The 12,759-nt window shown below is 38.1% G+C and overlaps 1 protein-coding gene across 2 annotated transcripts in view; it reads right to left on the reverse strand.

Annotated features, from left to right (window-relative positions):
* Positions 1-2,088: 2,088 nt before the first annotated feature.
* NTN4 (netrin 4) overlaps positions 2,089-12,759 on the reverse strand; it is a 123,651-nt gene continuing 112,980 nt past the window's right edge. For both annotated transcript variants that reach the window (XM_023230363.2, XM_023230290.2), the window contains exons 9-10: positions 10,353-10,523; positions 2,089-3,499 (exon numbers count right to left, since the gene is read on the reverse strand). In XM_023230363.2, the coding sequence (XP_023086131.2) occupies positions 3,363-3,499; positions 10,353-10,523 (308 nt within the window). In that variant the 3' untranslated portion in view covers positions 2,089-3,362. The remainder of the gene's footprint in view (positions 3,500-10,352; positions 10,524-12,759) is intronic.

Consider the following 12,759-nt stretch of genomic DNA (forward strand, 5'->3'; position numbering starts at 1 on the left):
GATGTTGGGATGATGGGATATGGGATGTTGGGATGATGGGATGATGTGATGTTGGGATGTTGGGATGATGGCATGTTGGGATGATGGCATGTTGGGATGACAGGATGATGGGAATGGGAATGGGGTCATGAGGGGGCCAGCTCCACCTTCTTCTTTACATTTACAAAATGGGGAACATAAGGTTTCTTTCTTTTCCTTTTCCTTTTTTTTCCACTTTGGAAGCCAAATGATGCTCATAGGAAATTTCAAACTGCACTGGAAGGCTGCAAGTGATTTGAGAATCAAGACCTTAAGAAACGATTCTAATAGTAACCTATCTTTTTGAATGTTGCTGGAAAAGGTACTTGAAAGAGCCATGAAGGAAGCAGATTCTAGTCATAGAGGACTGGGAAGACACTGGGACCCAACAATTTGGTAAACTAGACAAAACTAAACTTTCAGTTCTGATTTTACTTGAACATACTTTAAAAACAATTGGTTGGTTAAATTTTGTTTTATAAAATAAATTACAGGCCAAGTGTGGTGGTTCATGCCTGTAATCCCAGCATTTTGGGAGGCCGGGGCAGGTGGATCTCCTGAGGTCAGGAGTTTGAGACCAACCTGGCCAACATGGTGAAACTCTGTCTCTACTAAAAATACAAAAGTTAGTCAGGCATGGTGGCGGGTGCCTGTAATCCTAGATACTAGGGAGGCTGAGGCAGGAGAATTGCTTGAACCCGGGAGGCGAAAGTTGCAGTGAGCCGAGATCATACCACTGCACTCCAGCCTAGGTGGAGTAAGACTCCATCTCAAAAAAAAAAAAAAAAAAAAAAAAAAAATTACAAAAGTAATATATGATTAGTGAAAGAAAGTCAAGCAATACGAATGCATGTAAAATAAGAAGGGAAAAATCTCCTTCCTTCTTTGCCAGACAGGTACCAATACTGTTACAATCGGTCTCTCTTTCAGAACTTTTATTTGTCTATTTGAGACAGGGTCTTATTCAGTCACTCAGGCTGGAATACAGTGGCATCATCATAGCTTGCTGTAATCTTGAATTCACTGTAAGCTTGAACTCCTATGCTCAAGACATCCTCCTGCCTCACCCTCCTGAGTAGCTGAAACTACAGGTGTGCACCATCATGCCTGGCTATTTTTTTTTTTTTTTTAAGAGATGGAGGTCTCACTCATTGCCCAGGCTGGTCCCAAACTCCTGGCCTTACGAATCCTCCCATCTCAGCCTCTAAAAGTGCTATGATTGCAAGTGTGAGCCACCGTGCCTGGCCCTCTTTCAGAACTTTAAAAACACTATATATACTATAAATGTGTTTTTGGGGTGGGGCTAATTATGTATGTTCTGTAATTTTTTTAACTTAATGTTTTATGGACTTTTTTTTACTCTTTTTAAAAAATTTCTACTCTTTTTAAAGTGGGTATTTGTTATTTTGAATAAAGTGAAATGGAAAATTCTGTATCTGATGTATTTAAAATATTTGTATTGGTATGCTATACTTACCAACATGTTTTATGAGTTGCTTCTAAATGATAACCATACTAGATAATGGTCCACCAACCAGGATAAGATAGGATAGGTAAGAAGCTAAGAGACATGCTCCAGGTGAAAAAGCAGATTTCTTAAGACTATGTTCAGTATAATTCCAGTGAAAAAGCAGATTTCTTAAGACTATGTTTAGTATAATTCCAATTATATAAAACATATATATGTATGCACAGAAAACAGTCTACATTATAGACACCACAGTGCTAATGGCTCTTATCCCAGGATGGTTGGAGTATAAATATTTTTTCCTGTTATGCTTTTTCTGTGTTTTCCACAATGAACATTTATTACTTTTAAAATTAGTTAAAATTAATGTAATATAAAAATCACAATGTATCGGATGAAAAAAGTTTGTGTCTAAAGGCTACAGAAAATAAATCCATCTGAGTTAGCTTCCACTCCATTCCAAAACCCCAGAGTAACAGAGCAGAAGTTGGGCCTTCTTTCATTTTCTTAAATTAATGAATTATATTTGAGTTCCCTCATTATGAGAAGATAATCTTTAGCATCACTGAAAGAGTTAATCAAGAAATGAGACAAAAATCAGGAGATCATATTCCTTTATTACATATATGAAATATAAAAACAAATTAACAAAGCAATATATATATATTTTTGCAAGTCCACAGGACTTCAGGGAAAAAATGGTTCTGTATGTGAAATTATTCATATGGCACTGTGTTCATGTTTTGTATATTCAAGTACAAAAGAAACTATGTATAGTGGTTACACATGGGTATAGAAGATGAATAATAATGAAAAACTGTGATTTGTTTACTATCACATACATTGTGTTAAAAAACAGGTAAATATAATGACTTACTGTTAAGAAAGACAAGGAGGAAAACTGTTTCAATGTTCAGATTTAAATACTAAGCACAAAAATATAACAAATTCTGTGTCTACAATAATTTTTGAAGTGTATACAAGTGCATTGCAAATGAGCTTTTTAAAATTTAAAGTCCATTTCCACTTTAGCCAAGCATATGTCTACATTTATGATTTCTTTCTCTTATTTTAAAGTCTCTTCTGGTTTAGTTTTTTAAAAAGTTTCATCATGGCTGTCATCTTGGAATCTAGCCTCCAGCTCGAAGCTGAGTCTTCATGCATACATATTCTCCTTTCTGGTTGCATCTTCACCTAGTTTCTCCAAGTATTCAGAGTTAAATAGCACAACTTCTTTTATATGGTCACTTTTGTCCACCTGTAGTGGCAGCGCTTTTGCTTCAGTAGGCTTTCTCACACACTCTTTTCTTTCTTCCAACAGCAGTCTCCAAACGTTCACAACACAAGTGGTACGTAGTAAAGTGCTTTATACAAGGAAATACTATATACACGTGGAGAGGCTCCATTTAACACCTACAGACCAAAGTTCATGCATAACACACAAGAGAAGGCTCTTTTTTAAGAAACACCTTTTCTGATAGTAGGGTTGGGAATTCCTTAAAATCTCATTCATTACTTTAGCATCAAATGTAAGTAACGTAGCTGAAGCTGGAAGGCGTCCTTGTTAGAGGTACTGCCCTTAATGGATTACTGCTAAATGTCATGCTGCTATTAAAATAACCTTAATAGTTAAGAATTTCAGAATCAGTCCCATAGAAAACAGATATCAGTGTAGGGGTTTTCATTTCTCTTCATGAAATAAAACTACATTTAAACATGGGTCCAGAAGAGATAAGTTAGATGAGACCCATGCATTCAAACATTTCTATACGTTTTGGCACTTTAAAAAATTCCAGTTTCCTGTCTGAGGTCTTCTTGCTCTAAAATGTGTGTTTTGTACATAGAGAAGTGCCATCATGTGCTATCCATCTTAATGCTACTTGCACTCTCTTTTTAAAATATCCATGACTTTTCTTCCAAGAGAAGGTTTCCAGTGCTGGACAAAGCTTTTCATATTCACAATTAGTTTGCCTGTTCTTACATCCTCATGTCCTGCTACAAGGTATTCCAAACCTAAAAGAGAACAAAATTAGGGGCTATATAGTATCATACTTTATTGAAGGGAGAGATGTGACTCCAGCAGGTTTTCTTTTGTATTTATTTTGAGACAAGGTCTTGCTCTGTCGTGGGCCGGAGTGTAGTGACATAATCCTGGCTCACTGCAGCCTTGATATCCTGGGAGTAGGTAATCCTCCCTCCTCAGTCTCCCAAGCAGTTGGGACTACAGGTGTGCGCCACCACTCCCAGCTAATTTGTTCAAATTTTTTGTCGAGATGGGGTTTCATCATGTTGCCCAGGCTGGTCTTGAGCTCCTGGACTCAAGCCATCTGCCCACCTCGGCCTCCCAAAGTGCTGGGATTACAGGTGTGAGCCACCACGCCTGGCTGACTCCAGCGCTTTTATATATTCAGGGTTGGAATAAGGAGTAAGAAACATTAATAGCTGCCATTTAGTAAGCATTTACTATGCTTAGCACATGTATGCTTTACATGTATGATCTCATTTAGCTTTGAAAATAACCCTGTGAGGTAGATATTTTTTCCTTCTTGTTTTGCAGATGAGGAAACTGAGGCTCAGCAAGGCTAAGAAACTTGTTTGATATCTTTTTGTAAGTATAGCAGCACCTGGACTCAAACTCAGATCATGCTGATTCTAGAACCTTTTCTTTGTACTATACCACACTCTGTGGCAAAGAACTGAGGGTTCTAAGGACACTCACCATACTGCCCTAGAACAGTACATCTTGGAGACTCACCGTGTATAGTAGTATCTTTAAGATTTTTTTGTTTTTTTGTTTTGTTTTGTTTTGTTTTGTTTTTGGATAGAGTCTCACTCTGTTGCCCAGGCTGGAGTGCAGTGGTGCCGTCTTGGCTCACTGCGACCTCTGCCTCCTGGGTTTAAGCAATTCTTGTGCCTTGGCCTCCCAAGTAGCTGGGACTGCAGGTGTGCACCCCCACACCTGGCTTTTATATTTTTAGTAGAGACAGGGTTTTACCATCTTGGCCAGGCTGCTCTTGAACTCCTGACCTCAGGTGATCCGCCTGCCTCAGCTTCCCAAAGTGCTGGGATTATAGGCATAAGCCACCATGCCCAGCCTAAGGAGGATTTTTATAAAAGTGAAACAAGCATTTAGGAAAACATATAGGAAAGAAGCTATGAATTATAGAAAATAACACATATTCCCTATATAAAGCCTATGTGTTTTTGGAATAGGATGTTTGTTTGTCATACATTAAAAAAAAAAAAAAAAAAAAAAAACCTAAATAAATGATAAAACTTGCCTAGATCTTGTGATGACTTTGTATTCAAAATTCCTTTCAAGCTTTAGATAACAAATTTTAGCTAATATACCCAAGAAATGAAAGGACAGTCTCATTACCTATAGATTAGTAAAAAGAAATACAATAATTGCCCTTAGTTAATGTTTGTAATAATGTAGATTTTGGTATTTAGGAAAAGTTTTTAAAAATTATAGGCTAGATAAAATAATTATGTTTATAAAATAAAAATTTTCCAATATAAAATAGAGATATACTTTTAAAAACTAAATTACATGAAAGCTAGATGCTAAAATTCAACTGAAAATATCAATTTAATTTCACAATTTAAATTGATTTCATTGCTCGTTTTTCACTGAAATGACTGAGAAAAAAATGTCATCCAAGTAGTATGAACACCTATAACAACCATACAGGCTTCTTGGAAAATGGCTTATTCCAGGTTCAGGGCAGGAAGTTGAGCATGGGACATCTTATTGTGTTAAAAACAAGAAAGCTTTCAAAGATGAATGTGTGTCTTTTTAAAAGGACATAGCAGCTAGCAGGACAGAGTTATAATGTGTCAAAGCTGTGATAAGTTGAGCACCAAGAAACACAATAATTCTGTGTATGAAAACACATTAAATCCATAGAAATCCATAATTCCAAAATGACACCAAAAATGAGAAAGTCAGAGAAAAATTAATTTGTCATCTTTAGAGGCAGCTGTTAAAACCATTTCTTACTTTGAAAATTAGAAACTAAAGGGAAAGAATGTAGCATTTATCCTGTCTTTACAATAAGAACTGTATTTCATGGTAACCTAGTTGCCCAGCTTGGGTGAGAAAGCCCTCTTACAGAAGAATGCCAGCTAATAAGAGAATTCGAAAGAATTAGAAAAACTTCATTTCTCAGACTCTAATGAAGTTATTGATTCAGGAAAGGATTATCAATTGGCGACAAAGTCATTAAATGAATGGTGAATGGAAAGCTGGATGCTCGTAGAATGCTACGTAATATCACACTCATTCTTTTCTATCTCTAAAGGTAAAACAAAACTTTGGCAATGGAGAGATCAGGCTGCCTTCGTTGTAGTCCAAAGGTCAAGCTTAGAGACACTGATGGGAGGTTATCCAGGTACCATGTGCATTCGACATGATTCAACATGAAGCACACGATGATATCTATAATGGATTCTAGCCAAAATGTTTGTCTTGAATCAATCAAGCCTTTCTTCAGAGATTACAGGAGATAGAAGAGATAGAGCTAAACACTACCATAAATGAACCAACCACACAAATGTTGATGGTCAGATAAGGGACAGGGCATCTGATCTGGTTTCCTCAACAAGTCATAAAAAAGGAACCGTGCCAGAATAAAAGAGACTTGAGGGACTGAAAAACTAGATGTGTGATCCTGGATTGAATACTGGAAAGGACAAATCAGCTCTAGAGGACATTTTGGGATCAGTTGGGAAATAGAAATATGACCTGAGTATTAGGTAATATGAAAATAAACTAAAATTGAAGGTACAGCTTATTAACAGAATAATGCAGGTTACAGAATGGAGCATATACTATGATATCATTTTGGTTAAAAATATAATACATATACACAGAGGAAAATTAGAAAGGATTTCCTAAGCTATTAACAGAGATGATCTCTGGGGGATAGAAATATGAAATTTAAAAATTTCCCCTAAACATCTCCCCTCCCCTCCACTCTCCTTTCCTTCCCTTCTTCTTTTTTTTTTTTTTGACAGAGTCTCACTCTGTCACCCAGGCTGACATGCAGTGCACCATCTCAACTCTGTAGCCTCGATCTCCCTAGGCTCAGGTAATCCTCCCACCTCAGCCTTCTGAGTAGCTAGGACAACAGGCTCATGTCACCATACTTGGCTAATTTTTGTATTTTCTGTAGAGATGGACTTTCACCATGTTGCCCAGGCTGGCCTCGAACTCCTAGGCTCAAGTGATCCGCCCACCTTAGCCTCCTAAAGTGCTGGGATTACAGGTGTGAGCCACTGCACCCCGCTAAAAGATTATAAAAAGAAACTAATCCTAAACTTTAAAAAAAGCTATTTTGGTGTTTTCAGAAAAAGAGAAAAAGGAAAATAATGACAGATGTTTCAAACACTGGAGAGTACAATGTAAATGAATGAAAAGGCATTTAAATTATAAAAGGCAACCTTAGCTTCTGCATGAAAAAGAACCTCAGTATTTAATTAACTGACTAGTTAAAAATATAACTTAAAATTGTTTGTATAATATCTAAAATAATAAAGTCCCCATTTAAAAATACAGTAATCAATTTTTTTTTTTTTTTTTTTTTTTTTGAGACGGAGTCTTGCTCTGTCGCCCAGGCTGGAGTGCAGTGGCCGGATCTCAGCTCACTGCAAGCTCCGCCTCCTGGGTTCACACCATTCTCCTGCCTCAGCCTCCCGAGCAGCTGGGACCACAAGTGCCCGCCACCTCGCCCGGCTAGTTTTTTTTTTAGTAGAGACGGAGTTTCACCGTGTTAGCCAGGATGGTCTCGATCTCCTGACCTCGTGATCCGCCCGTCTCCGCCTCCCAAAGTGCTGGGATTACAGGCTTGAGCCACCGCGCCCGGCCACAGTAATCAATTTTTAAGAAACTTCAAGGTTAGGGCTGGATGCAGTGGCTCTCGCCTGTAATCCCAGTGCTTTGGGAGGCTGAGGTGGGAGGACTGCTTGAGGCCAGGAGTTTGAGACCAACCTGGGCACCATAGGAAGACCCTGTCTACAAAAACACAAACAAACAAAAATTAGCTAGGTGTGGTGGCACGTCTGTAGTCCTAGATACTCGGGAGGCTGAGGCGGGAGAATTGCTTGAGCCTGGGAAGTCGAGGCTGCAGTGAGCAGTGATAGTACCACCACTCTAGCCTGGGCAAAAAAGCAGAGAACCCTGTCTTTAAAAAAAGAAAAAAAGAAAGAAAGAAATCTCAGGGTTAAGTCTGGTATTTTTACATGAATTTACTTTGAAACTACAAATAGAATAAACAGGAATTTACCATTAAAGTATAAATATAAGTTAAATTGATAAAAACAATACTGAATAAAACCATAAATTATGAAGCAGCATCACACCAAAAATAAACATGCAAAACAATGTTCTTTTACACCTCTTATTAGCATTTATATTTTATTTTCCTATCTCTGGGGTTTTGACATCTTCTGTGCTACATGTTTGAGAACACAAAGTTTATTTTGTATCCATAGAAAAAGAAAATATAATACTTTAGTGCTAGTCTTGGTATTCTAAAATATATGACTGATGAATGAGTACATGTATGCATGAATTAAGAATGAATGAATATGCAGGGATACCCAATAGGATTGTTTCTTTTCCAAAGTAGCCAAGGAAGCAGGTTGGCGTGTAAGGTTTCAGTTTTCTTATCAGCTTTCTTTGGCCTTAGCTATTGAACTTGTAAAAATGGAAAAACAAAGTAAAATGAAAGAGTGTCTGGTTTTGCTTTGGCAAGTTCCAGGCTTTTCTTCAAAGCAAGTAAACATGTTTTCAAGAATTCTTTGAATAATTGCGCTTATGTTTTCAATTGTGATGAACTCAGTTGATTCTTTGACTTGGCTTGGCAGAAACCTGATTAGGAAGTATGGTTCACTTCCTGGAGGGTGGCTCAGATGGTCAAAGCTCTTGTTTTTAATGTCTCACTAAACTGGGCAGACTTTTTTTTTTTTTTTTTTCCTTTTGCCAAGACAGTAGGAAAGCTCTTATAAGAGATGCCTCTAAGCACAAATCACTGGGAAATAGAACTTACATGAATTATTTTTAGTTTCCTGTATTCAAAGCCCAAGATTCTTATTCAATTTGTTCTTTGGAATTTTATTTATTTATGTATTTTTAATTTCTTTTGAGATAGGGTCTTGCTCTGTTTGCCCAGGCTGGAGTGCAGTGGCTCAATCATGGCTCACTGCAGCCTTGACCTCCTGGGCTCAAGTGATCCTCCTACCTCAGCCTTCCAAGTAGTTGGGACTACAGGGATGTGCTACCACACCCAGCTAATTTTTAAAAAAAATTTTGTAGATACTAGGTCTCACTATGTTATCCAGACTGGTCTTGAACTCCTGGGCTCAAGCTATCCTCCCACCTTGGGCTCCTAAAGCTGAGATTACAGGCATGAACCACCATGCCCAGTCTGTTTGTTTGTTTATTTATTTATGTAATTTAAAACATTAGTTTTCATCTTTTCCTTACTAAAATCTAAATTGATTTAAATACGTTATCGAAAGGGTAGAAAAAGATGTGAGAGACTGGTCAACACTTGGCCAAAATCAAAAGTTCTGTATCAATGTTGAGTTTGTTTAGACTGAGGGGATATTTTATTGTTAGTTTATGCTGTCTCTCTTTCTCTCTCAGTTATCTGTCTGTTTCTCTCAAATTTATTAATCAAAGACTGCAAAAGACTTTTTTTTTTTTTTTTGAGACGGAGTCTTGCTCTGTCGCCCAGGCTGGACTGCAGTGGCATGAACTCAGCTCACTGCAACCTCTGCCTCTTGGTCTCAAGGGATTCTCCTGCCTCAGCTCCTGGGTAGCTGGGACTACAGGTGCCTGCCACCACCCCAGGCTAATTTTTGTATTTTTGGTAGAGACGAGGTTTCATTATGTTGGCCAGGCTGGGTGCAAAAGACTTCTTATTAACGTTAACAACGGGTTTATATGGGAAAGGAATTAGACCAAGAACATAAATAATGCACCTGTTTCATCAGTGTGACTAAGACACAGATGACAATCACACAAGCAGGGAGATGCAGAGCATTTTTTGAATTATGATTTGTTTTATTAGAACCTGCTAAGTATTATGTTACCACTGTCTGGGTAGTAATGGTAGGTATTGAAGACACTGTGACCAAAAGCCTAAACCCCATCCTCAAATTTGACAAGGGAGACAGAGAAAGAAGCAGCTTATGACCCAGGATAACGCATGTGCTTGGGGCAAGAACCCTGGTGCTTATTTATTCGTCTTTACTTCTGCTATAACATTTAAAGGTGCAAATCAAATTTCTCTCCATTTCAAGTTGCTCTAAAATCCTACAGTTTCTGTTTTGTTTATTTCTGCTGTTTCTAATTTGAAACCAGAAATATCATTTCATGAAAAACAAGATGATGAGAACTTGAGAGCTGTTTTCTCTCTAGGAGAAACAGACGCTTTTCAAGCAATAGTCAAAATGAATTCAATATTATTTCCACAGATGGAATTTTGCATTTGAACTTCCTTTGGGAACAGGTTCTACTGTAATAGGACCTGGCTTTCAGATAAAGAGTAAGTGGCAGATAAAGTCATGAAAGTGCTTTCTATGCAACTGGCACCTGGAACCAATCTGAGTCTCCTCTTTTAGGATAGAGAGTGTTATATTTCTGGATTTTAAAATATTAAACTTTTATAGAGCACATGGAAGAGAAATAATTTTTCGATGTTAGTTCAAAGAATTACATTTGGATTTTCCGCAGGAGTCAGATGATGAAAAGGAGAGATGTTCTTGCTGAGTTTATTTATGCTGTGCTTCAGAGTAAGACAAGCAGCAAATCAGCAGAGACAAGGCAGGTACTAAGGTAGGAAAGTCTAATACTCACCAGGATTGAGGATTGGACAAGTGCATCCTCTGTCCGTCCATGATTCTGGATATAATGTTCGCTTTCCTCGGAAAATCTTCAGTTTGGTAGATTTTAAGACCTTTTTAATCTTCACATTGACCTCAACATGAGTACCTTTATCATGAGCTGATAAAATCTTTATTTTTAGCACTGTTAACAACACAGAAGTCAAAACACATAGAATTTCATATTATCATTTGAAGTTTGAACAACACGTAAGTATGCATTTCAGAATCTAATGGAAAGGTGAATTGATGATGAAGATGTGAAAATTTGCTTTAAAAATCATTAGGCATTAACTTGGATGGAGTTAGAGGCCATTATTCTAAGGAAAGTAACTCAGGAATGGAAAACCAAACCTCATTATGTTCTCACTTATAAGTGGGAGCTAAGTCCTAAGAATGATATAACACTTAGTATGGGGTTGGGGAAGGGTGAGAGGAGGTGAGGGATAAAAGACTACATATTGGGTACAGTGTACACTGCTTGGGTGATGGGTGTACTAAAATCTCAGAAATCACCACTAAAGAACTTATCCATGTAACCAAAAACCACCTGTTCCACCAAAACTATTGAAATAAAATAAAATATAAACACTAAATTAAAAAAAAGTCATAGGCTCATTCAGTTTTGCACTGGCTTTATCTCATTTCTCTACATTAACTATATTCTTATTTCTTAGGCAATTTCAAATGTGACTCCCTGCAATATCATTATCCTAAGAGAATAGCAACCATTTTGCCTATTGCAATTATAATCTTAAATACATTCAGCTACCACATCCAAACAGAGAGAAGAAACATAGGAAGTAGAATTATCCTGGCTTTTATTTAGGTTCTGACTATATTATTCTTTTGTGGCTGATTGTGTTTAATGTTATGATAGAGAGCAAAATGCTACTGCTAGAATGTATTTTGCATATTCTAAAGAGATTAAATGATATGATTCACTACTTAATATTCTTCTCCTGGCACAAAATGCAAGCTGACTGGAGTTAGGGAAGCTATCCCTTCATGGGTGTCCAACCTCTTGACTTCCCTGGACCACACTGGACCACACATAAAGTACACTAACACTAATGATAGCTGATAAACTAAAAAAATGTCTGTGCATAATTTTTGTGATATCCGCCACTCCAGATAAGCCGAAAAGTCCTCACATTCAAAGGGCTGGACACCCATGCATGACGATGGAGCTCCAGTATTCTGTATGACTCATGATTCTATTATGCCCTCCCGTTGATGAAATTGATGTGGCTGGGGATTAAGTAATGGAATAAGTTGGGGTCGGAAAGAAAGTAAAGCTAAGGATCACTGAGCTACTCAGGAACACTAGGAAACATAGGGAAGTTCTTATTTTTTTTGAGATGGGGTCTCACTCTGTCATCCAGGCTGGAGTACAATGGCGCTATCTCGGCTCAGTGCAACCTCCGCCTCCGAGGTTCAAGCAATTCTTCCTGCCTCAGCTTCCTGAGTAGTGGGATTACAGGCCACCACGCCTGGCTAATTTTCATATATATGTGTGTGTGTGTGTGTGTGTGTGTGTGTGTGTGTGTGTGTGTATTTTTCCCCCCCCCCACAGGGAAGTTCTTATCAGCTTATCCACATCTCCATGGAAGAGTGTGTGTAATGAGAGCACCCTATCTTAGCTGGTCTCATACTCTGAGAATACAGCTGTCAGACAGCTATGTTTATGGAGTCATCACATTTTAGACTTCTAAGGGGTCTTAAAAGCTCACATATTTTATATATGAGGAAGCAAGTGTTAAGAAATTAAGGCCAGGTGCAGTGGCTCATGCCTGTAATCCCAGCACTTTGGGAGGCTGAGGTGGGTGGATCACCTGAGGTCAGGTGTTTGAGACCAGCCTGGCCAACATACAATGAAATCCCATCTCTACTAAAAAATACAAACAATTTAGCTGGGCATGGTGGTGCATGCTTGTAGCCCCAGCTACTTGGGAAGCTGAGCCAGGAGAAATGCTTGAAACCGGAAGGCAGAGGTTGCAGTGAGTCCAGATCACGCCACTGCACTCCAGTCTGGGTGACAGAGCAAAACTCCATCTCTCAAAAATAAATAAATAAAACAAATAAATAAAATGAACTGTTCAAGTTCGCATAGCTGGTTGGCTAGAGGTAGAGTTTGGACTAGAACCCCAATGAGATAAACACATGAAGGACAGGGAGCATGGTGCCCAGCGTGTGGCTAATGCTCAGTAAATGTTCACTATTATTATTCCACTAGACTTGCAAGCTCAAAGAGAGCAGGGATCTTGTCTGTCACTTCTGTTGCTCAATAGATATTTGCTAAAGGAGTAAGCAAGTAACTCAAGTGTTTTTTTTTTTTTTTCTATTAAGCCAGGGAATGGGGAGGAGGAAACCAATTTTTT

The sequence above is a fragment of the Piliocolobus tephrosceles genome, chromosome 10 (genome assembly GCF_002776525.5).
Source record: "Piliocolobus tephrosceles isolate RC106 chromosome 10, ASM277652v3, whole genome shotgun sequence".
Classification (NCBI taxonomy): Eukaryota; Metazoa; Chordata; class Mammalia; order Primates; family Cercopithecidae; genus Piliocolobus; species Piliocolobus tephrosceles.